The sequence below is a fragment of the Poecilia reticulata genome, linkage group LG3 (genome assembly GCF_000633615.1).
Source record: "Poecilia reticulata strain Guanapo linkage group LG3, Guppy_female_1.0+MT, whole genome shotgun sequence".
Classification (NCBI taxonomy): Eukaryota; Metazoa; Chordata; class Actinopteri; order Cyprinodontiformes; family Poeciliidae; genus Poecilia; species Poecilia reticulata.
Genome location: NC_024333.1, coordinates 28043684 through 28069561, shown reverse-complemented (window position 1 = coordinate 28069561; position 25878 = coordinate 28043684). Strand labels below are relative to the sequence as shown.

General features: G+C 37.2%; 1 protein-coding gene across 2 annotated transcripts; it reads right to left on the bottom strand.

The window, feature by feature from the left end:
- Positions 1–254: 254 nt before the first annotated feature.
- cnsta (consortin, connexin sorting protein a) lies at positions 255–25129 on the bottom strand. Of its 2 annotated transcripts, none has more exons than XM_008405773.2 (13): positions 24962–25129; positions 20992–21054; positions 20348–20725; positions 16542–17134; positions 14480–14510; positions 12417–12503; positions 11965–12046; positions 10801–10822; positions 10549–10615; positions 8254–8786; positions 6231–6395; positions 4958–5111; positions 255–4016 (listed from the first exon to the last, which is right to left on the bottom strand). In XM_008405773.2, the coding sequence occupies exons 2-13, from the start codon at positions 20999–21001 to the stop codon at positions 3808–3810; spliced, it is 2331 nt and encodes a 776-aa protein (XP_008403995.1). In that variant the 5' UTR covers positions 21002–21054; positions 24962–25129; the 3' UTR covers positions 255–3807. The 2 variants fall into 2 exon arrangements, with proteins under 2 accessions (XP_008403995.1, XP_008403996.1); XM_008405774.2 differs by having other exon boundaries at positions 24966–25129.
- Positions 25130–25878: the final 749 nt, after the last annotated feature.

Here is a 25878-nt window from a genome sequence, read left to right as displayed (position 1 = left end):
TTCATATAATGCCCTTAAACACACCTAAAGGAAGAATCAGGAAGCACATCAATGAAGAATACAAATTAAATCCCTTTGAGTAAATTATGATAAATATTCTGTCTSAGATCACTGCAACTCCTGTTATGTTTTGTGAACAGCATATTATTATTTCTGGACGGAATCTAAGTTGCTCTTAATTGCTGCACAATAAACATTTTTAGAAAAAAATGCAACACATGCTCCCAAAGAAAACAGATTTTAATGAGACATGATAAAGAAAACTTGTTTTATAAAACCAAATTTAYAACTCAGAAAAAAAGTCAGAGTTCATAAAATTATGCAAGAAAATTGTTTGTCAGAGCAGTGATACACTTAAAAAAAAAGAAATAARAACAGGTACAATACTTTCAGATGAAGCAAAAACACTTGAATAATTTAACAATTTCCATGCAGAAGATGATAAAGACAGCATTGGCAGAAACTCGCAGGGTTTAAATCATATGTATGCAAGGAAAAACAGGACAGAAGAAACAAATCAGCCAAAAACAACAAAAATATAAAACAAACTACACCAGACGTCTGAAGAGAACAAACCAAAACCACAGGATGGATCTGCCTTTTTAAAACCATTTAAAACTATTTCCCTTGTATCATAAATAATTACAAATCATCTGAAAGGTTAAATAAAAGTTGTGTTTTTGTGATTGTCACCTGAACCAGCAGCTGACATGTGCAAATGAAAACATCAATGCATCAACAACTCGTTAAATCCAGGAAAGTCCTCCAACAAATGGTCAGGCTTTACGGRGACAAACATAATACTGTTTTATCCTTAAAGGGAAAATATCGTCAGAGTTTAGAGACTGAAAATATATTTTAAAAATATAAATTCAATTTGGCCTTTCCACGGYTTTTCAAAGAGGGTAAATAAATTTAAAACCGTTTTTMTGAAAGAACCTAAAACAGGAAGAAATGACGTAACGTCACTAACAAATAGTTTGGTAGAAACTTTAGGAAAAAATACTTTTAAGAGTAGTTTTACTCTGCTGTACTTTTTACTTTTAYTTGAGTAATTTCAGTATGAAGTATTTCTACTCTTACTTGAGTAAAATTTCTGAATAAACTTCACTGAATAAAGACCAAGTTTGTTGTAACCAAACCAGAGACAGAYCTGTAGTTTTTATTGAAGTTTAATCTGTTTTATAACGAAAGAAATTAATTTGGAAAACATTTTTATTTTTTCTCATTTTGTAGCTAAGTTATTTATATGAATTAATTTCACATTGGCCCATAACTTTGGCCAAAGTTTTCACTTTATAATATATAMAYTTATATTTTGATGCATCTAATGACGTAMATTTTAAATATTATATTATTGATGCTTTGATSCGTTTCTCAGTACTCAGTAGACTTTTTAACCAAATACTTTTTTACTCTTGAATGTCTACATTTACTTGTGCATGGTTAAAAATATGCTGAAGTCGCGCCACTATTTTAATACATCCTTTAAACGAACAGCGCCACCCTTCAAAGAATTGCATCTTTAAATTTCCGCTGCTTTKCTGTTGAATGGACAGAAAAAAAAGACATTTATTTGGACTCCTGAACATAAATTAGACTTATTTTTAGTTTTTCTTGTTATTCAGATTTTTGGATGTGGCATTATCTTTGTTTTTTTAAAAGAATAATAATTACTTAATGGTTTTGTTTATAATAACTTCTGGATAAATTGTTGCCACTTCTTTTTTAGATTTTTTTGATATATTGTTAATTTCCTTTTAGCGCTTCTTCCAGTTTATTTTAAAGTCTGTTTGGCTGTGAACACAACAGTTTGACCTCAGTCACATGAAATAAGTCTAGATTTTGCTACAATTGTTTTTTCCTTGGGATATTTTTAACCAGACTCTGTTTTTGCCAGGTTAGAAACATGCTGAAATCGTGCAATTGAAGAGAAAAGTTAAAGAAAATCACTGGTGCTAAAGCTAAGTAAGTATTGTCTTGGCTTTTGGTATTTTTTCCAATTTTATAATTGCTTTATTATTTTTACTAAACTGAAACGTTATTTTCTACATCATCATTTAGATACTTGTGATGTTGTGTTTGTTGTGAAGCATTTGCTCAGCTGAGGTCGCTGTAAATGATAATATAAACAAACTTTGAGTAAAATATTTGGTACTCTGCCCATTAAAGCAAACTTTAACAAGGTTTATGTCCAATTTATGTGCAGCTTTTGCTTTTTCTCTTTCATATTTTGGAAATTTCAATCATGGAAAATGACCCTGAAAACAAAAGTTAAATAATAGCCGATATGAGCCCTTTAAGTAAAGATTAGAGAAACATTCATAGTCCCTCTTTTACAGACGTTTGTCCACTTTTCTGTGAGATGTGAGGATTTTCAYGGGTATTTATTAATTTATCCTCCACAAAACCAAAGAAAGCAATGAAATTCATTGCAAAAACAAATTGACGCCTTAGAATCGAATCAAAAGAGGTTATGGGGCTACATAATCACCTCAATGAGACAAAACTAAGGTTTACAAAGACAATAAATAAAGAACAAACTCTGTGTTATATATGGAAGACCAAGTGGTGGAAAGTCATTCTGATTTCCTAAAATTATTTTTGGGAAAATCTACCAGAACAAACTGGATGTTTTAGCGGATTAATTCCCAGAATTCCCTGAAAGAACAAACACACAGGCAGATTGAGCTTCATGTGGTCCTGCATCCATTATCTACACCAAGTAAATAACGTTAACAATATATTTTTTTGTTTCTCATCAATAAAACATTTCATATTTTGACACAAACACTTAAGTAGTTAATGAGTTTTCTGCTGAAGTGGTCTGTGCAAACGAACGGCTATCTGACGATGTCAACTCCTAACAGAAAAAAATGCCTGTAGAAATATTGCAAAATCTCCAAAAATATTTTCTTAAAAAGTACCGGTCTCATGTGCAACATGATAAACAATCATTTGACAGCATGTGCAGATGTGCACTGTTTTCTCTGCGTTTTGAATATGCTACACAAAACCAGATCCTGCTCAGTGAAACCCAGAGAGAGTTAAAACATGGCGCCGAGTCGGATCAGACAACAGGGAGCTGCTCATTGCAAACGCAACGAAAAGGTTAAAATAAGTTATTTCACAACGTCTGTTATTCTTCTTTTCACCAACGTAGAACAAAGAACATGATTGTACACCATTAGCAATTCACGGATGGTAAATAATAAAATTTCACAATGATTTGTAAAGATGCCTCAAAGCAAAGTTCATAATTAAGCTCCAAACATTTGTTTATATTTTTAAGATACACTTAGGACAAAGTGATTTCATTCAAAGTAGCAGACAGATGCAAAGTTTTATCTCTCAAGTTACATTTTCTGTCTTTAAAAAAAAATCTACAAGTAAAAGCAACACCTTTGGTTGCACCAATTACAAAACACTTAATGAGATTAAATCAGACATTATTTTACGCATCAGTTAATAAATTTGTTTGAAGCTGAAGTATTAAACTTCTCTGCAACATTTGTGYACATAAGACTTTCTTTAATTTTGACTGAYAAAGTAAGAAAGCTGACAGATTTTCTGTCGTACAAAAATTAAGACATCACAAGTTAAGTATCTTAGTTTTACTTCAGATTTCTCCGTGAACAGGCATCTGAAACATGTTTTTTAAAAGTGCACTGGAACTGTATTTGCAGAGCGTCGACATTGCAGGTTTGAAAACAGCAAATGCATCCAAAGGAGCCGACTAGCCACTGGATAAATGGCAGTAAGCTCTTCACGAGGAACGTTACCTCAACACCYGTCACAGGATTTCTGCTACAACCCGGAGGAATACCAGTGCTGCAGCCGGGTTATCCCCCGACGGATCTGACCGAAGTAAAAGTCTGCGTTTCTGGAGAAGTCCTGGCAGACGGAGGACTGGGCGTCCCCCAGAGCGCAGTAGAGGGCGGTGCCGCCGACACTGATGACGACGGTAACCAGACARAGGAGGAAGAGCAGCAGGCAGGAGTCTCCACCGCCAACATCTACGCAGAAAAACAATAAAATAAAATCACAYGCAGATAGAGGCGAGTTGTTGACCATCACTCTGCAGCTGGGGGGTCAAACTATCATATATCAGAAGTAATTGATGAAACCTAATCAATAAATCSATTAACTGCATGATCAATTAAAACAAACTAAGTGATTTTTCTGTTTTCTCTCTTTCTACCAAAAGCTGGAAGATAAAACTCTTCAGTCTGGTGTTTCTTTTTTTTTTTTTTGGTTAACAGAAACTTCATAATTCATTTTATTTGTTGTTTCTGTTTAGTTTCTCCATTTTGGATATTTAAAATGTCTTCCTGTAACAGTGATGAATGTTGATCAGAATTTAAAGTTTATTGTTGTTTAAGAACGTATCACCTGAAAATAGCATCAAAACAACAATATTATCGTTTATCGCAGAAACYTCTGGAACAATTTATCATCCAGTAAAACAGATCTAATAAAACCAGGTAAACTGTTCAAATATCGATAAATAGCTGTCTCTGATTTCAGTAAGTTATTTGTAAAATTAAATAATATGCAACATCTTTTCACATTGATCAGTTCCTCAGAATGTTGAGATTGTTTTTGTGATTTTTGGCAATGAAAATTACAGATTTTSTKGTGCTAATTTAGAAATATCTACTATGTAAGTTGTTAAAAGTGACTTTTTATTACTCTCCACATCGATCATGGACTTTAACTTGACTTCAAGTGAGGCAGAGGCAGCAGTGGAGAAAAGGAAGAAATACTGCCACCTGCAGGTGGGAGTTAGTCACTTAAACCCAACATTTTTTAACATTTTTACGGCAAAACATTTAGCACAAAAAAGGAGGGGACTTGTTGATTTTGCATAATAGGAAAGTAACATTTGCTTCCACTTAATGATAATTCACAAAGTTGTTTTCCTTTATTGGTGACTTTAAAGAAATAAATCGAGTACCATGGTCATAGGTATCATCGGGAACTTTGAAGCGGACACGTCTCTTGGCGGTGGGTTTCTCCGGTGTGGGTTCTGGGTCAGCAGACGTACTCAGGCTGTCCACATACACACTTTGCTTCTTCAAGATGGAGACAAGTCCAGAGGCGGGGGACATCTGAGACGCACCGCAAGAGACAAAAAGATGAGACGTTTTACAGCAGAGACACAAACAGACAAAAACAAAAGAAACTGTGAAACAAGTTATGGTTCAAAGTGGACTTTGACGACAGATGAACTTTGACCTGATCACACCAGAGCATTTATGACTCAAATTATGCAATAATGACATCAGTCAGCAATTTAAAACCATTTTCAACTCATTTAGAGCAGTGAGAACCTGAGACATCAAACCTTAAACTAAAACAGCAAAAAAAAAGACAAAAAAATGTTTTAAAAAGACACATTTTAGTACTGCACTTTAAGAGTGGTCTCTTTAAATGAAGCAACTACCTGAAAACATTAATCTTACTGCTTTACATCTAAAACACGTATTCAAGGATTATTAGATTGTTAGATTAGAGTCAGAAAATAGGGAATAATTTAAATAGGATTCATTACGTTTCCTTGAAAAGGTTAGTTTAGGTCTATGGGCAATAAAAAAACATGTTCATTAGATTTTTTGCGCAAAAATCATTGTTGGGTAATGAGACACTAGTCTCTACAACCAAACATCTTTGAAAAGCAGAAGTGGAGCCGTCTGCACAACCAACAAGAATTCAGTAAGTGGTTTCTGAATGGTAAGTCAACCACAAAACATGTTTATTTTAGCGGTCATTGCAGCATTAAAACCAGCTGACCAACAGGCTGGAGCTCTGCTGGGGTTGCTAGGTGACGGGCGGAACTCTGCTGGGGTTGCTAGGCAACTGTTTGGACTTCGCTAGTGCCTGCTGATTTGTGACGTTACATTCAGAAGGTTTTTGAAACATCTAATTTTCCAGACACCAAAAAAAACATAAACCTTTTGCCAAAACCAGCTGGATGGGTTTTTTCTTCAGCACGTCGGCTGTTTTCAGAAGCACTTGAGATCCAAACAGAATGACAAAAATGTGCAAAATGTGAATTTTTGCACGTTTAACAGGTCCCCTCTAAAGAAGACGTGTCTTTTACAGGAGGGACAGATCCAGGAAGAACCTTTAAAACATAATAAACGGATCATTTTCACCTCAATCTTCTGCTGTGTTTTGAGAGTATCATACTAAATAAAAATAATTAAAAATGACAGAGAAACAGYCACCTCCTCCACCGTGATGAGCTTTGCCATTTCGTCCAGGGAAGGAGCTCTCCTGATGAAGTCGTAGTCCTCCTCTTCCTCCCTCTCCTCTGGATATTGTTCTTGCTGCTCCAAATCGGCCTCCTGGGAAGGCAGCGCCTCCTCGCTCAGGCAGCTCTCAGAGTCCTCCTGCAGTCAGCATGGAAACYTAGAGAGTTTCTATTTTGCACCATTTTATTCAGACATTTTTTAACTACCTGCTTATTAGGGCTGAAACGATTAATCGAATTAATCGTGATGAGTCGATTATTGAAATAATCGTCAACTAGTTCTTGATTAACCATTAAATGGAGTATTCAGACTCAAAAAAAGTTAATTTGGTAAAAGAGCAACATAGTCAGAGCAGTAATAATTGAGCCAAAACTGTACAAAAACATACATTTTGCAYTTGCAATAAAAAAAAGGTAAATCTGTTCTACACAGTTTAAATTCTGCAGTAAAAGAAAATCTCCTAGTAAACACATTTTGTTAATCTAATTATTAATCGATTAATCAACAGATCAGCTCTACACACCGATGATGTGAGGTTTATCAGGAAGAGCTGAGCTGGTCACATGTTGATGATATAAGTGTTTTTAGCTGCAGATGTTTGTCAACCGTTCACTAAAGAAATGCTGTGCTGCTGCATTCTAGTCAATAAAACRTTTATTTTGTTATTGTAATGTATCTTTTAATATATTTCTAATATAAAAAGGCTTAAATTAAGGCAATTGAGGTAATAAYACTACATTGCAAAGAGTTCCACAAACATATTGAAAATATATTTAATGTAAACATTCAAATGTGAAACTTAGTATTTACAGTTTGACAAATTAAATAAAGATAAAAACCTGCTGTCTATGCGATCGGCAGCCATTAAGGAAAAGATTAAAACCAGAACCACCTACTATTGTCTATCAGATTTTTGTTATGGAAAACATTTATTTTTCCCTCCAAGTTGAAAATAAAAACTAAAGCTGCAATTTAGGGCTGAAACGATTCCTCGAACGATTCAAGTTTCTCGATTATTAAAATTCCTTGAGGAAAATCATCTGCCTCGAAGCTTCGTTAAATTACTTTTTATTATTTAGCRCACTGTGTGATTATTTGTGTTGCGCAACRCTCTCACTCCCGCCTCTGAGTTGTTSATGAAAGCTAAGTGTTAGCAGCATAAAGTTTTGCAAATGTCTTTGTGAGCCTGGCTCTTTATGATTAAACTGAATATAATTTCAGATTTTTGCATAATTTTTCTCCAGCATAATTTTTCTCCAATAAGTTTAACTTAAAACTTATTGTTTTAAGTTAACAATAACGGCTAACTTAAAAAGTGAGCCGTTATTGTTACTGGTTAGTTTTCTAAACTACAAAAAAGAAATTGTTAGGGATGCTCAAATGTAAAAACTGAGGAAGATGTTGATATCCGATAGTAATACTAGTTATGGTAGAATTAATTGATTTTATTTGATCTATTTCTTATTTGATTACTTGTTAACTTATTTGATTAACTGTAAGAATAATCGATAAAATACTTTAGTACTAAAATAATCATTTTCAACASCCCTACTGTGATTAATGAATGTGATGGAAATCTGTCGAAATAAAAACATAATTTGTAAATAAAAAAAGGCTTAAATRTAAAATCTGAATGTGTCATTTCCAAAAGATCAACCATCAGAATAATTGATAACTGAAATAATTGTTAGTTGCAGGGCTATTGCTTAGTTGTTTTAACAGTGAAAATATATTATTATTGACATTATTACGGTGTTTTACTAGCAGGTTTCTAAAACAGTAATTAGTCTGTGAAATGCTGTAACGTCAATAAAAACGTCTCAGTGATTCTTCTTGTTTCAGGAGAAATGGCTGCTAGCAGCAGCATAAATCATTTAGGTTGTGCATAAAATACAGGCACTACGAACACAGCTGRSATGCCCACCCTAATCGCATACTAAACTGAAATTAACTTTAGTTTGTTTCATGACCGTATATGGAAGAATAAATGATGTACCTGAGTGTCCTGGTAAAGGTGCAGCTTCTCGCTGTGCAGCTGCAGCTCTGCCCCACTGACCAGAGTCTCCACTGCGGGAACTTCCTGACTCAGATGAGCGTTTGGCTCGCTCCGCTTCTCCTCGTCGTCGTCCTCCGTTTCCTCGTCTTCCATCTCCAGAGCCTCGGCTGCCTCCTCCACCTCACTCTCCTCCTCCTCTTCCTCCTCCTCCTCCTTCCCCTGTGCTTCCCGAGCCGGACCTAAATCCTCCTCCTGCTGCTCTGCGGGGCTGGAGCGATCCATTCCCCCAGCTGCAGAGGGGTGCAGCCCGTTTCCCCGAGCTGAAGCGGCACGCTCTCCCCCTCCCTCCGCCTCTCTKCCGCCAGCTTGCCTTCGAGTCTGATCGGAACCATAAGACGTCCTCTGTGAGCTTCCATTCGGGGGTTTCCGGTCCGTTTCAGGTGAACTGAGCCTTTTAATCGAATTGTCGGAAAGCGCAGGAGGACAGGATGAATCSTCGTCTCTCCGCTCCATCCCTCCTTTAACCAGATGGGCTGCAGGAAAAAACAGGAAAGGAAGTTATTTATGTATAAACATCCAAACTGCAAGCAAATAATACTGTACTTAAGATAATTTAAATTCAGATGTTTATATTTCAACAMAAAATGCTGTGTGTAAATATTTGTAAACATATTGTTCACCTCTAAAGTTTATTTATTTATATTGAATGTCTGTAAACCTGTGAAACAGAGGTAAATTATGCAATTTTCTGAACAACATKAAGAAAATGTGTTTCATCTGTTCACAAAGAGTAAAACAATCTTTTACAATCTATTTTCAGTTYGTTACATTAATCCTGTTTAAATATCCGTTTGTTTGTTTGTTTTTCTCTTAGTAAAGTGGGAAAAAAGAAGAAATAAAAAACATATTGAAACAACTCTTCAATACAGTAAAACAAATTATTTAAACGGAACAGAGTAAGACTCCTATTTGTTACGGAAACCTCGTGGTCTTGGAATAGGCCACTGGCCTGTAGACTAAAAAACAAAGTTTTAAAGAGGCAGTATTATGTATTTTACAGGCATATTGTATCAGAATTAAGTATCTACGTTACATTCAATTGTTGTAAAATKTATATATACATATATATCAAATATAACTAGAAAGAAATTTGACTTTAYATTTGAAATTGGGTCGCTGTCTCTTTAAAAGTTCCTGCTCTTTCTGAAGCTCCGCCTTCAGGAAGTCGTCACAACAGGCTCCTCTGTTAACCCTTTAGCAACATTTCCCTGAGAAGCAGCTCCTATAATGAGCTCAGCTTATACACAGTTAAATATTGTCAGTGCACTGTAAAACATTTGAAGGTCGTTTAACTTGAAAATGAAAGTCCATGCAACTTAAATCAACAAGAAAACTGTTTTGGTTTTGACTCAGAAATTAAAGTTCATAAAGTTGATTTAACAACAAGAGACAAGTCGTCTAAAAAAATGTTTTTTACGTTCATTAATTTTGAATTGTGAGTTTTAACTTAATGCTGCAATTTAAACCAAATAATTATTTCACAAAAAAACTGCCCTCACCTGGTTAAAGAGCCACATTTCTCTATTATTTTACTCACAATATCAAGTTAATAATAATTGAAATTCTTGTTTAAAATTTCTGTTCAAAAACATTTAGTGTGAATAGGACATTATCCTCAAGCTTTGCAAACTTAAAATAAACATTTGTCTTAATAAAACACAAGGGTCAGATCAACATAACACACTTCCATCTCAGGATACAAAAACAGCCGCTAAGCATTCTAGGAAATAGTTCCCACTCCTCTTTTTCTTCCAGTTTTTTAAGCGCTAACCTAAAAACTCTAGTTTATTCAACTCTTAATATAAAAGTTAACAACTCACTACTGTAAGTTTATCTTTCAAACTCAAACATTTAGGTTCAAAAAATAAAACTCGCTAAATTTCCATCCATCCATTTTCTTCCRCTTATCCGGGGTCGGGTCGCGGGGSCAGCAGCTTCTTTGCATGATTTTGTAAATTATGATAATTTAATGCAAAGTTGGCATTTTTAAWGGACATTTAATCCAACTTTAAGAGCAACTTTGCATTAAAAGTGCCGTTATTTACTGAATGACACTTCATGACATCTKTCATAAACATTYATAAAGACTTCTTTATGTTCATGGCAGTTGTAATGTCATGTTTTTGACAGTGTCATGTCAGTCTTATGCACACCCAWTCAAATAAAGTGTTAMTGACAAAAACTACMAAGAATTAAGCATACAAGTGACACGATTCTTAAAATGTCTGCACTTACTTGAGATGCATGAAGGGCRGGAAACCCCTCCGCCAAACTGAAGGCTCAAATTGTCCAAAAGAGCAACCTGAACACATATCACATATTTGTGACGTTATATTAAATACATTTAACTTTAGAGTTGCCGACAAAACAAGGAAAAGCAGTGGTAAAATTAATAACTATTAGTAACTTGTGAGGTGGTCAAAAGAGATGTGTAACTTTGTGAAACACATAAAAAGACGGAAACGATGCAAACTGAAAATGTCTTACCTCAGCATCTCGTGTCGTCGGTCTGAAAACAGGAGAGAGAGAATCAGAGGCTGAGCGGACAGAAGGTCTGGCCTGGTTTAGTGAAAGAAGATGTGTGACCCGTCTCTGCTCTCCCAATCTAATATTAGCCTGCACACATTTCCCTGGCTAATAAAACCTGTGTGTGTGTGTGTGTGTGTGTGTGTGTGTGTGTGTGGGTGTGTGTGTGTTTCTAAAATGTGATGGGAGGTCTGGGGGCTCACAGTAACATCATGGGGTAAAAAGAGTTTATTTAAACTTCTGAAAACAGTTTAAATAAACCACATGTAACTAGATAGAGGCATAAACCGGAGGGACAGTTTGGATCAAAGTGTCTAGAAAAGAGTGGAAGTTAAGGGAATGTCCTCTGAAGGCAAGGAAACACGACTCGGTCTGTGTGTGTGTGTGTGCGTGTGCGCGTGCGTGCGTGCGTGCGTGCGTGCGTAACCATAGCAGTTCAGTGGCTCAAATGTCTGAAAGTGCAGAGGTAGCAGCAGAGGCCAGGGGACATATGGTTTACCCATCACTTCATTACTCATCACATTTTTGTGTTTCTGTCACTCAAACAGACTCGCATCACATCACAGAGTTTACACAACACACAGCTGTGATTCGCAAAGGACCCAAAAAATTAACTTAGCTAAGAGTAAAACTACTTTAACATATTTCTACCCAAGTAAAAGTAAAAAGCAACCATCCAGGAAATTACTCAAGTAACAGTAAAACAGTATTTGGTAAAAAGTACTGAGTAACTGATCAAAGTATCAATCATTTAATATTTAAAAATTACATMATCTGACAGACCAAAATATGTAGTTAAATTKAAATTTTGGTATTTTAAGGACAAAAATAAATAAATCAGGCAAAAGAAAATTTTTCCAAATCGTTTTCTTTCAATAAAAAATCATGTGAAACTTTAAAGCAATCAGTAGGTGTGTGTCTTTGTCAATGATGTTAAACAATCATGTTTTAACATGATTGGTTAACAAATAATCATGTTAGAACATTTATTTATTTATTTATTTATGTGAATCATTAAAAATAAAAATCAATCAACTGCTTTTGCTGGCAGGCCGAATTTCTTGCACTTTGGAGAGCCTGACTCAACGTTTCATATAATGACTCCCTAATAACATGCAGGCTTACCTGGAGTGTGTCTGGCAGATGTGTTTGAGAGAGTCCAGGTGTGTGGCTGCCAGCTCAGGAGAAGCTCCTCCACAGTGACTCACTGAGAGGGAAAGAGTTTTAAATCAAAATGTGACATTCTAGATTTAACATTTGAGCACATGGTGAGTGATTTGTTTTAAATCAACACTGAACATGTTAATAATGTACTTTGAAAATGATCCTGGGTTACAGTGGGGCCAAAAAGTACTTATTTTCCACCATATAGTGCCAATAAATTCTTTAAAAATCAGAAAATGTGATTTTCTGGATTTTTTTTTCCTCCTTTTGTCTCTCATAGTTGAGGTACATCTATGATGAAAATTACAGGCCTCTCTCATCTTTTTAAGTGGGAGAACTTGCACAATTGGTGGCTGACTAAATACTTTTTTGCCCCACTGTATATAGATATATAGAGGTGTACTGTGTGTTACCCCACTGCTGTTGAAGTGCATTCAGGTTTTCCAACACTCTCTGGTGGTAAAGTTGCTCTAGCTGGATAAACAACAACGCTCGCTGGTCTGAGAAGCTAAAGTCAAGACTTAAACACATGAACCAAAACAGAATGACCTACTACATCGTTCCATAATAAAAACCTGACATAGATCTTGAATTAATAGTAATTCTTTGTATTTTGCTAGTAATAATCCAGACTTTATTGTGCTTTTTTTTTTTTTTAATTGTTATATTTTTTCCATGTAGCTGGTACCCTGCTACCTGTAGAGGAACACAACACTCCTAAACACCAAAAAAACGAACAAGATAACCTTCAGAGGCGCCTAATTCAGGACAAACTAGAGCTGCACGATGTTAAAAAAGTCACACTGGGACTATTGGCCTTTAGCACGTGACGTCACGCTCTCCGGACGTCAAAACAACCTACGCACTCCTGTAAAGCCTGTCAAAAAACGGACATACATACATGGATGGATGGATGGATGGATGGATGGATGGATGGATGGATGGATGGATGGATGGATGGATGGATGGATGGATGGATGGATGGATGGATGGATGGATGGATGGATGGATGTGGTCACAATGTGCTGCGATGTCGGCTACACAAACAGACAAGGATAGAAATCAAACTTGTCATTTTATTGCAATGAGGAAATATGGCGGCGACGGATAATAGCTGTCAATCAATGACTGTCAGCTCAATTGTTAACCGCGGATTTACAGCTTTTTACAAGGTAAGAAGATTAACGTTCATAAACCTTATAAGTAAGTATGATTATAAAGATATGAAATATCGCATTACGGAGAAGGTACGCATCTAACCGCTGGTAACCATGGAAACAGTGCCCCATCGTCAAGTAGCCGAACATGTATGGATTAAACTGGTTAGCATCTCGTTTTTTTTGTACGTTTTTAAAGTTTCTTCTGTGTAAAGGGAAACACCGTTTATAACTTCATGATATAAATCATGTGGTGCGAAATCGGGTAAAGTCGGTAATTTGATCACCACATCAGCAGGGAGAAGGTACGGGTCGGTTTCTAAGCTAGCCGTTTCCAACTTTTGTAAATACCGTCAAGATACAACAAAATGAGAGGCTGCAGAGTAGTTTTAGGTCGTACAGCGGGGTGACCGGGTGAGAGGAAGAAGAAACACAAAGGCWRGAGAACAGATACATCGGAGGGCGGGGGCCTGAAGTCTCATGTTTATGGATATGAGCAGCCAAAACACAAGCCTTCTTTGACTCAGCTCAATGCTTTCTCTCACCAACTTWCGCTCTACAGATTCATTGCAGCTAAGCTTGCTTTCCCTCTCATGCATTCATGTGTTCACACCCACTGGCTTTCCCTCTGATTACGGTAAGCGCTGCGATTTCACTTGTCCTTCCATCATTCTTTCCYGTCATTAAATGTTATTCTTTGTTAGCCTGCGAACATCATGTAGAATTAAACTTTATAGAGCCACACGATAAATTGTCCCAGAAATTATTGCAATAAGCAATAMTATTGCCATTTTGAGACCATTTTCAACTAATAATAATAATAATAATGGCTTATTAATGCAAATATGGCCAGTCAAAGGTGAAAAAAAACATTTTAAACAATATTTAACACTAGAACTRGAAAACTTTTACATATCCAAAATAAACAAAGACACCAAATAAAAAATAATCAAATCTTATCATGAAGTCTCAGTAACCAAAACTGATTATTGTTTTTAAGTGTCTTAAAAACAATAATCATTGAGCTTAGAGAGGGAAAGTAGGTAAAAGTGGCAGGTAGTGCAAACTGGCAGCATACATGTTAAATGTTTGCAGTRTTTCTCAAAATGGYAGTTTTTCAACAATATTAAAAGGAAGCATCTCTTTAAAGACTGTCCTCCTTATCATGCGATTAATTGATTTATTGTTTATCGTGACAGGTTTACCCATAACTTCAAATAAATAGCAACAAAATTATTATTCGGCTCATTTTCTGTCTGCTATAATAATACTAAAATACTTAMATGAATACAGTTAAAACAAAACCATAACAAGGATACAGTCTTTCTGAAGGACGAAAGTCTCGGCGATCTGAAGGGAAAGAGGACAGAGTTTAAAAATGCTTTTATCTGATCAGCCGTCACAGAGACCAGAACACATTTTCACAAAAGATCATTGACGTGGAACAAGACGATACGTCAATAAGTAAAGACAGAGATAAAGAAAAGGCAGTGATATATAAGATAAGAGCACTACAGGAAACTGAGCTGAGGAATAAAAATCATGATGAAGCAGGAACAGCGTTATTTTGTTTTCCAGAGAATTAATTGTAAATAAGACGGATGAATAATTACAGAGGAAAACGGGAGACCGTGTAATACCCTGTACCTCTTTTCAGCGAGCGTGGCGTTCATGTCGCCCAGCTGATCTCAGAACAAGAGCAGCGTGTGTGAGAGCGAGGAAGAGGAGGAGGAGGAAGCATAAGGCTCTTGCATGTCAAATGAAGTGAGGGCGGTGACGACTGCTTGGCTTTCTAGGTAGCTTGCTGGGATCAGAAACTGCTTCAGGCTGCTTTCTGTTCTGCCTGGTAGGTTTTTTAAAGCATGTAAATTTAGTTCATACCACATTAATAAACTGCTGCTTCTAAATCCCACAGTTTGAATTTTATGACAGCAGTAAAATCAGAAATGTTTATAGTTTATGGGATGATGCATACATGCAACTCCAGTAAAAAGGGAGAATCTTTACAGCCAGTTTAGTTTAAAGTTTCAATTATTGTGTGTTTGTTGTTATATCATGAAACCTGACTGAATGATAAGTGTTTAAGTTGGTTAAGAATAATACAAACATGTGTCAACTGATTAGTTGCATATATAAAATAAAATAACAGCATGCACAAATAATAACATTAATTTGAGTAGAATTTTACATTCTTCAGAAACAAAAAGCATTAATTAAACCTTTTTTTTTTTTTTATTCTCGGTGACCAAATGTTGCAGCCAGGATGTGACAACAAGCTCAACGTGCTGCCTTCTTGTCAGGCGTCTTCCTCCATTGCTCCGACGCTCTTATTTAATCTAGAAGCCAGCGCGGGTCAGGTGTTCGCTGTCAATCTGACAAACATTAACCTGCCTCAGAACGTACGAGTTCAGTCACGCAGCTCCGCAAGCCAGAGTGAAACTAACACAGGGAACCTGAGGGTGAGCACCGAGTGCAAGTTTTCATGAAGTGTGCATCTGGCTCCTGAACATGCCAGCAGAAACACCCCGGCCCCAGGGTGCAAAGTGCCACTCTGAGGTCGACTGGATGAGTAGCAGCCCTTTAAATGCTCGTGTGAAAGCAACGGTTTGAATAGACGAGGCTGGCAGAAAGCCAGCATAACAGGCTGGAAAGATGCCTTTAAATGGGAAATGCCCGCCAGGCTTGGTGGAAATGCCCAGTTCAAAGTGTCTAAAGGTCACCTAATACACTTCTTTCAACAAGCTACTGGAGATCCATGGGCTTTGCAAAACATGTTCATTACATTTTTTGCACAAAATCATTCTTAGGTAATGAGATTTCAGTCTGCTCAGTTCTGCCTCTGTCCTTTTAGGGCCTCTGTCACTTTAAATCCCAATGAGCAGCTGCTGGCCACGCCCCAAACTCAATGTTTATACTCACACAAAAAAATAGCTGCAAACAGATGCGCATTTATACAACCGTACATCTTTGAAAAACAGAAGTGAAGCCTCCTGCTCAACCAAAAAGAATGCAGAAAGTGGTTTCTGGATGGGAAGTTCACAACAAAACATTTGTCTTTTCCAGTAACCATTGTACAGGGCATGCAGCGGTAAAAACGACTGACCAAACATGCTGGAGCTCAGCTTGTGTCGCTAGGCAACGGGGCTGGGCTACGTAATGGCGCAGTGCCCATCGAATGTGACTTGCCAATCTGAAGGTTTTTCCAGACACCAAAAAACATCAACATATTGACAATAAATGTCTGGGTGTTTTTTTTTAAATGTTTGGGCTGTTTCTCAGACGCAGCTGAGGCGCAAATGGAGGCACCAAAAAATGTGCAACATATGAATTTTGCAAAATGGGTCCCATTTAACATAGAGGAGGCGAAAGACAAAAGATTACCTGGTGAAGGTACTGAGGAAGGTGGGCATCATCATCTCTTTCTGCCATCTGCTCCAGAGACGCCAGGAGAGTTGGGCTTAACGCAGACCMTGTTGACGAGGCCGAGACTGAAAAATATTCAGCGACTGGACTGGAGGTAAACTGTTCCTGATTTGAGGATGTGGCTGTGGTCTGACTCCCTGTAGCGAAGGCAGAGGGTTCTCTGTTGGTGACCGGTCCAGTACTTAAGCTGCTGGTCACTCCAGTCAAAGCAGTCCCACAGTTGGAGACGGGATCCTTGGTAGAGGTAAGCTGTTCTGGACAGGAGTCTTTTAATGTTGCATCAGAGGCGAGTGTGTTACATCTGGTCCCAGAAGATCCGTGAAGTTGAGTGTCTGAGGTTAAACCCACGGACTCCGTGTTAAATGTAGCCGCTTGACTGCAGATGGAAAACCCAGAGCTGGTGGAACTGGAAATTACTTCCTCTCCACTGTGACTCAGTTCCTCTGAATTAATGGGATGAAAAGTTTCCGGACTGATGACTGGGATGACAGGGGATGCAGGTACTGGACTGGTCCCGGGGCTGAAGGGAAATGGAGTTTCCAACAAACTGCCTGCAGAGGAAAACACAGGTAGACGTCACACAGAAGAGACAGAGATACAAGGAACTAGAGAGTGACATGGTTGAAGCAGGAAGTAGAGGAAACAACAACTAAACTTAACAAAAACATTACACAGGCAACAAATATTGAATCTTTAAAGTGGAATGGTTAACAAATATGTTGTTAGTGCCTGTACTTTAACCAGGCTCTCATTTGGTGTGTAGAGCCCAGAACCATAGTAAAGGTGTTGTCAATGTTCAATGTTATGATTATAATGAGATCAGTGCTGATTTACATACAATTGTGCTTAAGAGTGTTGGCAAAGAAAGCTTAATTTTAAGAGACAGGCACTTTTGTTTTAATTAATTGCATAAATCAAAAATAAGCTTGATAAATTAAATGTTCTTGTCTCACTTTCTACAAATACTGGATGACAAAATCCAGTGGAATTTTGTCATCCAAAATGACAAAATTTTGGATGACACCAACAATCAGGTGATTTCACCTGAAACAATGAAATCATTTCATTTCATTGTTCATTKTAATGAACAATGAAATCATTTCATTGTTCATTATAATGAACAATGAAATGGTTGTTTCAGGTGTTTTGTTATTTATTTTCCAGAATTAAACACTCGTTAGAACTTAAAGTTTATTGATCTTTGACAGGGTGTACTTGCATTATTATCCCGTTTCCATTATGTCACTTGAAAACGTTCTCAAAACAACAATATTTTCAATAACTTCTGGGTCAATGTATCGTCCAGCAAAATGTGTTAGGCCTTATTGTGTTTCCATTGCTGCACAGTGGCGCAGTTGGTAGAGCTGTTGCCTTGCAGCAAGAAGGTTCTGGGTTCGATTCCCGACCCCGGTCTTTCTGCATGGAGTTTGCATGTTCTCCCTRTGCATGCATGGGTTTTCTCCTGGTACTCCGGCTTCCTCCCACAGTCCAAAAACATGACTGTCAGGTTAATTGGCCTCTCCAAATTGCCCGTAGGTGTGAGTGTGTGCGTGCATGGTTGTGTGTCTCTGTGTTGCCCTGCGGCAGACTGGCGACCTGTCCAGGGTGACCCCGCCTCTCGCCTGGAACGTTAGCTGGAGATGGGCACCAGCAACCCTCCCGATCCCACTGAGGGACAAGGGTGTAAAGAAAATGGATGGATGGATGGATGGATGGATGGATGGATGGATGGATGGATGGATGGATGGATGGATGGATGGAACTTCTGGGTCAATTTATCGTCCAGCAAAATGTGTTATAGGCCTTATTGTGTTTCCGTTACAGTCAGAAGACATACATTTCCTCTAACTTCACATACCCAATGTTAAAATTAACCCATAAAAAGCCAAAGTTTCCTTATTGACTTCAGTAAACAGGAACTATCTTCAAAAACCTGCTGATTCCTATTCTTGTCTTCTGCCCTCTGTTGGAGGATGTCAGTACTACAGGTTTCATACATTTTCTGTACTATTTGTAGAGTTTAAACTCAACTAACTTTAATTATAGCCCTGAGCCAGAAGTAAATCTGACATGTTTAAACAAGTTTTTCTCTCTCTCTCTCTCTCCCCTTGACATAATAAGCTGCCAACTCTATTTAGACAATAATAAGTAGATTAACAGAACTTCATATTGTGCATTCTCGTTTGGTTTCTCTGTGTTGTATGTATTGTAGATTATTAAACACGCCACATAACATGCAAAAAGAACATAGGTTGAGATTTGAACCCTGAACCTGCTTCCTGCAAGGCATCAGTGTCCAGGTTGCACCTTCAAAAAGCAGATTTTATGAAGTACTGAATGGTGACAGATATTTTAATATAGTGTTATAGAAAAACTGCTGAGTTTTTGTTAATAAATGTTGATGTTTTAGGTGTACAAGTACATTTTATCAGTTGCTTTTTCTATAGATTTTCTGATTTAATGTACTTCAAATGCCAAAATAAAAGTTGCAATGCATTCAGCATAATTTAGATGTGAATAATTATTTCAGTTGTTGAACATATTTAATCAATTATTCAATATAACAATGAAAAATATTAATATTAAGATATTTTGTCAAAAGTTAATGAAGCTCACCCTAATTTACTCCTAAATCACTGCTTTATCCAAATGTGACTGACGCCCAGGTGAAGCCAACTCTGGTGAGCCATTTAGTGTCAGATTTTAAAGTTCTGACTCCTTACATGACTCCTCCTGCAGTTCTTTAATGTAATAAAAACTCACTCGGTTAGGACGGCTTTGCTCTGGTGAGTGTTTGCGACCGCGTCCCAGAATGTGTAAACGTGCAGAGCTCGCCACAGCAGCAGATATGTGGGAGTGTGAGATAACATGAGGGAATGCAGAAGGAATCCTGCATGTTCGGAGCTGAAGTCATGTTTCAGGTTTTATTTTTCTTCACATCATTTCAAAGTTATTTCTGCAAAATCTTTTTCTTACACTTTCAACCTGCTGCTTCCCATTTTATGATATATTAGCCATAACTCAGTGCTGGTTTGTGTTTTCTACTTGAATGAATAATTGCTTGTCTGTAAAGATGACACTGGGTTACAAAAAATATTTTTGGAAGTTGTATATGTCTTTTTTCCATCTGAATCCAAAAAGGACATTCATTTTTCTCATTCTGGTCAGGTTTTATTCTAATTTGATTCATAGAAATCCGATCTTCTGACTAAATTGATTACAATTTTGTGACATTATCAGTTAATTTCTCTTAATGTTTATCATCCAAAAAAGGTTTTAGAAGAAAAAAATTTGTTTTCTAACAGAGTGCTGGGTTTCCCCCAGAAAACTTGCTGACCCTGATGCTCGGGGCGTTAGGGAAGTCATCCAGCCGGCCGCCATGTTTGAGTTTAACAATGTTTAAAGTTAACAGGAACTTTGATATTATCACTTGATAGTTGTGCGCTATTGGTAGATTAACACCTAAACACCAACTATAAAAAAAGGTAATACTTAAAAAAAACTAAAATCAATGCTAAGCCTGGTCGGGACACAAGAAAAGCATGGTTGCCTGCCAGGCTTATAATACACTGCGGGAAAACCTGGAGTGTGTAAAATAAATGTTACAAACTTGGATTTCTGTAAATTGAAAAACCCCAGACAATTTTTTTGGCTGTTGACCATTGTTATTTAAAAAACTAAAAAGATTTTTAGTTTTTTAAATAACAAAAACTAAAAAATGGAGAGATTCAAAACGACGATCAGCATGGATGTTTGAGCAGTACCTGTCTCCGAATAAGAGGAATCAGTCATCAGATTGTCTGGTGATTGGCAGCATATCAAAGAACTCGACGCCTCAGATTCCTCCTCCTCTTCTTCCTCCTTCATCACTTCATCCACATCTTCCTCCTCATCCACATCTCTGCTTCCTATTGAGTATCCCTCTATCCCCGTTTCCTCCTCCTTCTCATTGTTGTCCAGAGAGGGTTTCTGGCCGGGGCTGCGCGTTCCTCCCTCATCGTTTTGGGGAAGAGGGAGAGCGAGCGTCTCATTGAGGTTTTGCGTTTGGGCGGTGATGGCCTCAGAGTTTGACAAGTTGTCACAGAGATCAAAGCCGTCAACGTGAACTTGTGACATTGAGTTGCCCTCCATCTCAAACAGACCTGAGGATAAAAAGATTGAATCAGCTGGGTACAAAAAAGAATAGAAATACCTTTAAACACGAAAGACAGGGCCTCATTTTCCTTTGTGCATTATTTAAAGACTGTCTGTTGCAACTTGAGACAACAGCAACCACAGCATCGCTAAAATGCTGCCAAAACAACCTTCCCTGTTCTCAGCAGCTATTTTCTCTCTAAATCACATATAATTACTAYTCTACAATGGCTCTGTGCTTTTATTCAACCATAGAAACGTGAAAAGTAACCACCATGATCCATTGGCTTCTGCAGTGAGGACCAGCGGCTGCAGTCAGGGAAGCCTCTCTTCAGGCCTGCAGAGACGACAAAAACGAGACTAAACAACCCGACTTCAGACAAAGCTTAAACATGGCCGACAGGGTTTGAGTCTATTTAGACAGAAAACAAACATGTGAAACAAGTGTTGCATCATTCCCAAGCTGTCAAATGAACCTTCGAGCCAGAAGAGTTTATCAGCATAAAGTTACAGTCCAACTCTTTTCTTTTCTTAAATCTGCGTGACTACAGCTTTCTTCCAGCTGATTATAACTTTTAACTGGTAAAGATCTGTTTTTACTGTCAAACATTCACTCTGCAGCATAAGAAAACAATTACATGCTCAGATGAATCACAAAAACACAAAATCTTACTAAGGATTTTTGTCTAATTTCCAGTGCAAATATCTTAGTACATTTTAAATAAGACAAATTTCTAAGAGCTTATTTTAAGTAAATAATTCCCTAATATTTATGAAAAAGTGCTGGCTGTAAGTGAAATAACCTGGCAGTGACGCTAGCACCTTTTCATCAATATTAAGGAATTATTTACTTAAAACAAACTCATATTTCTTGCTGAAAACCTGTAAGTTAGTTTTGTCTTATTTCAAGTGTGGTAAGATTACTTTATTTTTATTTTTTGCAGTGTAATCGAGTTTAAGGTCCTGGGTTTAACCACTTTTGTTTTTAAGACAGGGAAATAAAAGCATAAATATTTTTCTGTTCTAAACTCCATATTTTGCCAAACTGATTGCTAAAATTTTCAGGCAGTTTTTAAATTTTCTGGACATTAAATTATGACTGATTTTTCTCAAATTCAATTCAATTCAGAAGTGTGGAAAATGCTTAAATCACATGTTCTTTAGTTGAAAATCTGGAATAGATAAATAAATAAGCCTAGATTACACAAAATCAAGAAAATAATGAACAACCCCGATCATCTACTTCATGAGAGAAAAACAGTGTCTTCAGTCAGAGGCTTCTTCAAATTTGCTGTAACACAGACTGCTACAGGAGTTATGTGCTGCTGACAGTCATCATCATCATCATCAACAATAACTCTGAAGAATTTGAATTAATATGAACAACAACATTTAATTTCCCTTTGTGATCAATGACGGATTTTTAATTGAACTGAATTGGAACAAAAGCAGGCAGGTGAATGAACAGGTAAATCAACGTAAAGCGCAAATCAGTATTATGCAACAGCACAGTTTTTTCTTCACTCTTACTGCCTTGTTTCTGTTTACAGTTGACTCAGCAGCAGTCAAGACTGACACAACCAGATTAACCACTTTAAGCTTTCGCTAACCCCTAGACCTGCCCTTCAACAACTGGTCCGAACCCAGACTTCAAACTGGAACTGGTTAGGCCATCTCTTAAAAATCAACTTTTAGTGCTGGAAGTACTGGAAGTTCCCTTAATAATGTAAAAGGAGATAAAGACATAAATTAAAATCAAGTTTAGGAGAAGGCTCAATACGAAAACAATCCAAAATCTCCCCCAACACGCAGATCCAGGTTAATTACAGCCAATCTCAGAGGAACAGAGCTGTCCCAGTTTTCTGCAGCTTATTCCATCTACAGGGAGGTGAGCGCACATAACGCTCTGTGACCACCTATGTTTCATAAGCAGATTATATTTTAACAAGAGACGACACCCTCTGAATGAAACGACTGTTTGCTTTTCCTCACTTTTTAAGAGAAACGGACAAACTTAGCATGGCTCCAGCCTGTGACTGATCCAACAAGCACACCGGGACAAACATCTCTGACATTTACGTTTTACGCTCCAGCAACCTCAAGATCACAATCACAGACGCTACTCTGACCCGTTTTAGGAGTTTCTCTGTTATGCAGGATCTGGTCGTTAAACGATCCTCTCCCACAGAGACATCCGTCTCCACACAGCCATCCTCTCTTCTTTATAATCAGTGTCCTCACCCCATAGGGGGCCATGAATAATACACGACACAAGAGAACTCAAGCAGGACAAACACGGAGGATAAATATCCAGATCTGTTTGTTAAAACTCACCCAAAAGAAACTAAAGTAACATTGACTTGGTGGAGTGGGTTTACCACCAAGAGAAATAGAAAAATATGAAATTAAGAGAGCAAAAGACAAAATTACATTTAAATATTCTTAAAATGAGGTAAGTTAGCTAAACTTTCAAAACATATTCATGTCAAACGTTTCGTCATTTGCAAGAGCTTAACTCACATTTTAAAATGATACAGTGCTTATAAGTTAAAGACTAAGAGAGGGAGAGTTTTTAAAAAAAATATGGACACATTACCAGAAGCTACAAAATAAGCATGTGGTAACATCAGTTTAGCAGATTTTTAGCATAGAGACACTCAGTACCAAGAGCTGCACAATATATCATCATCGCATTGTCACTAGTTCCGTTTCCATTGACAATAATCGTGCAAATTGGAATTACGAAAATAAATTTTCTTAACAGAAAAACAGCAATTAAAAAAACAACAAAAAAACGTTTTTTTAATGAAAAAAAGTTTTTGCGCTACGATGAAGTGGTAAATCAAAATTAGCATAATTTGCAAAACTGCAATGGAAACATTTTTTTAATCATGTTACTACTGGCAGAAATGACAAAGATGACGCAGCATGTTTTTGATGACTTATTGCATTAACAAACATAAGCCAAATACAAACATATTTTAATTGTATCTCTTATTTAATGGAAACACCACAAGTGCGAAATTGGGTTTTGTTGACATGAGTGGAATATAAACAAAGTTTTGTGCGCATTCGTAATGAAAATACAACCATGGGTAACATGCATATTGCAAAGAACTGCCTGGACTGTAATAAGTATTGGCTAATTTTTCAGGAGCCATGCATTAAAGCCCTGTGTGCCATTAATATATTTGTTAGCACTTGTTTAATGCAGAATAAAAATGTTTTACAAGCGAAAGAGGCAGCAAATTGATCAATTTATAAAAAAAAAAAATACAATTAAGCCCAAAAATCTTTGACATAAGACCTTATTGAGTTGGAAATAATGGATAAACTTGTGTTCTAGTAGCTGGATAAACTACTCACAATCAACCAAAAGCAGAAATGTATAAAAAATGTATTTATTTATTGCAAGTCATATTGTCATAGTAACTCTCACCAATATTATTGGATGTTGCATATTTTCCTAATACTGTACTGCCCTATTATTAACATGACTAATAAAACTTTTGTTAAGTCTGTTGGTTTTGGTGTCCCACCAACATCTGGCGCCCTTTACAAACCCTCTGGGTGCGCCCCTGGCATTTTGCCTACACTCAATGAAATCTTGTAGGTTGCTATAAAAGCCCTGAACTCTGCAGTTGAACTATCCCAATCAGTTGGGTGGAGCGCTGATGTTGGCTACAGTTCAGATCTTCTTACCCACAGTAATGAATAACAGAACAGCTCAGACCTCATGTCCATATTTTACATTCAACGTAAATCGAAAAACACAGCATGCAGACAACATAAGATGCCAGGTCTCCAGAATGAGATTTATTATTTAGTAAATAAAACCGCATAGCTGTCCGCAGGCAGTTTAGAAAGCCAGGCGTGACTGACAGCTGAGCTTTCAATTAACATGTTGTATTTGTGATCTGTCAGTTGCGAACGTTGCTTTTGAAACACGAAGCAGAAACAATAAACGAGGTTTGTGCTGCTTCACTAAAAAGAAGGTAAACCTCTGGGAGGAACTAGAAACTAATACTTCATTTTAACCCATTTGATGTCGAATCGCTACGTCTGTCTTGACGTTAGTGGATGTTGCTACTAAGCTAGCATTAGCTAGCGCCCAGCCAAACAGCAGACACATCTGGCCACCTTTAGGAACCCGCACCGTCATTTTCTTTACGCTTCCACGCGCTAGCTGAAGTGCCACTGCTACAACGGAATAAACATTACGACGCGGCGCGGTCAGGACGTACTTACGACTGAAGAGAGAGGCTGAAGGGCGCAGAGCTCAGCATCAGACACCTTGCCGAGGATGTTGTTGTACGGAGTGTAATGCAAGCGCTACCTGCAGTCAGACAGCCAGCCAGGGGTCGTTGCTGCCGCTCTCCTCGGGCCCGGGATGAGTGTGTCAGCTACACCGACCACGAGCTCTAGCGCCATCTATCGTCCCTCTACCGTTCATGTTTCACTTTGTGTTTAGCGTKACACACAAACAGAAAGCAGCACAAAAATGTGAAGGGTGCGACGGTGTGTTGGGGTCATTGTATACAGAAAAAAATTGTGAATTTCCTCCCAAAGAACTCAGAAATATTATAGAAAAACCGAGTTATTTTTTTAGTTTCAAAAGTTACAATTTTACTAAAAAAAAAAAAGAAAGAAAAAAAGCCTCAGACATTTTGAGATTAATCTCAGAAATTTTCTACAGAAAACAAGGAAGTTTTTAGTCTAAAAATTTGCCAGAAAAAACCGCAAGATTTTCAGATTAATCTCAGAAATTTTCAAGAAAAAAGTTTTGAAAAGTCAAAAAATCTGTTAGAACCTCAGAAATGTTGAATTTAACCTCAGGCAGTTTCTAGAACAAACAAGGAATGTTTTGAGTTTCAATTAAAAGTTAAAATTTTGCTAGAAAATAACTCAGACATTCAGATTAATTTCAGTAATTTTTCTTTTAGAAAAACGAGGAATTTTCTGAGTTTGAAAAGTCGAAAATTGCTGGAAAAAAATCAAGAAATTTCTTAGAAAAAAAATATTTTCTGAGTTTGAAAATTTTCTTTCAAATTTAACCTAAACCACCTTGGGCCACATACTACACAGTGTGGAAAAAATAACTTATAAAAGCACATTTTTGTCCAGAGGAAGGAGGACTGGTATTGAGACTTATGTTTCTACC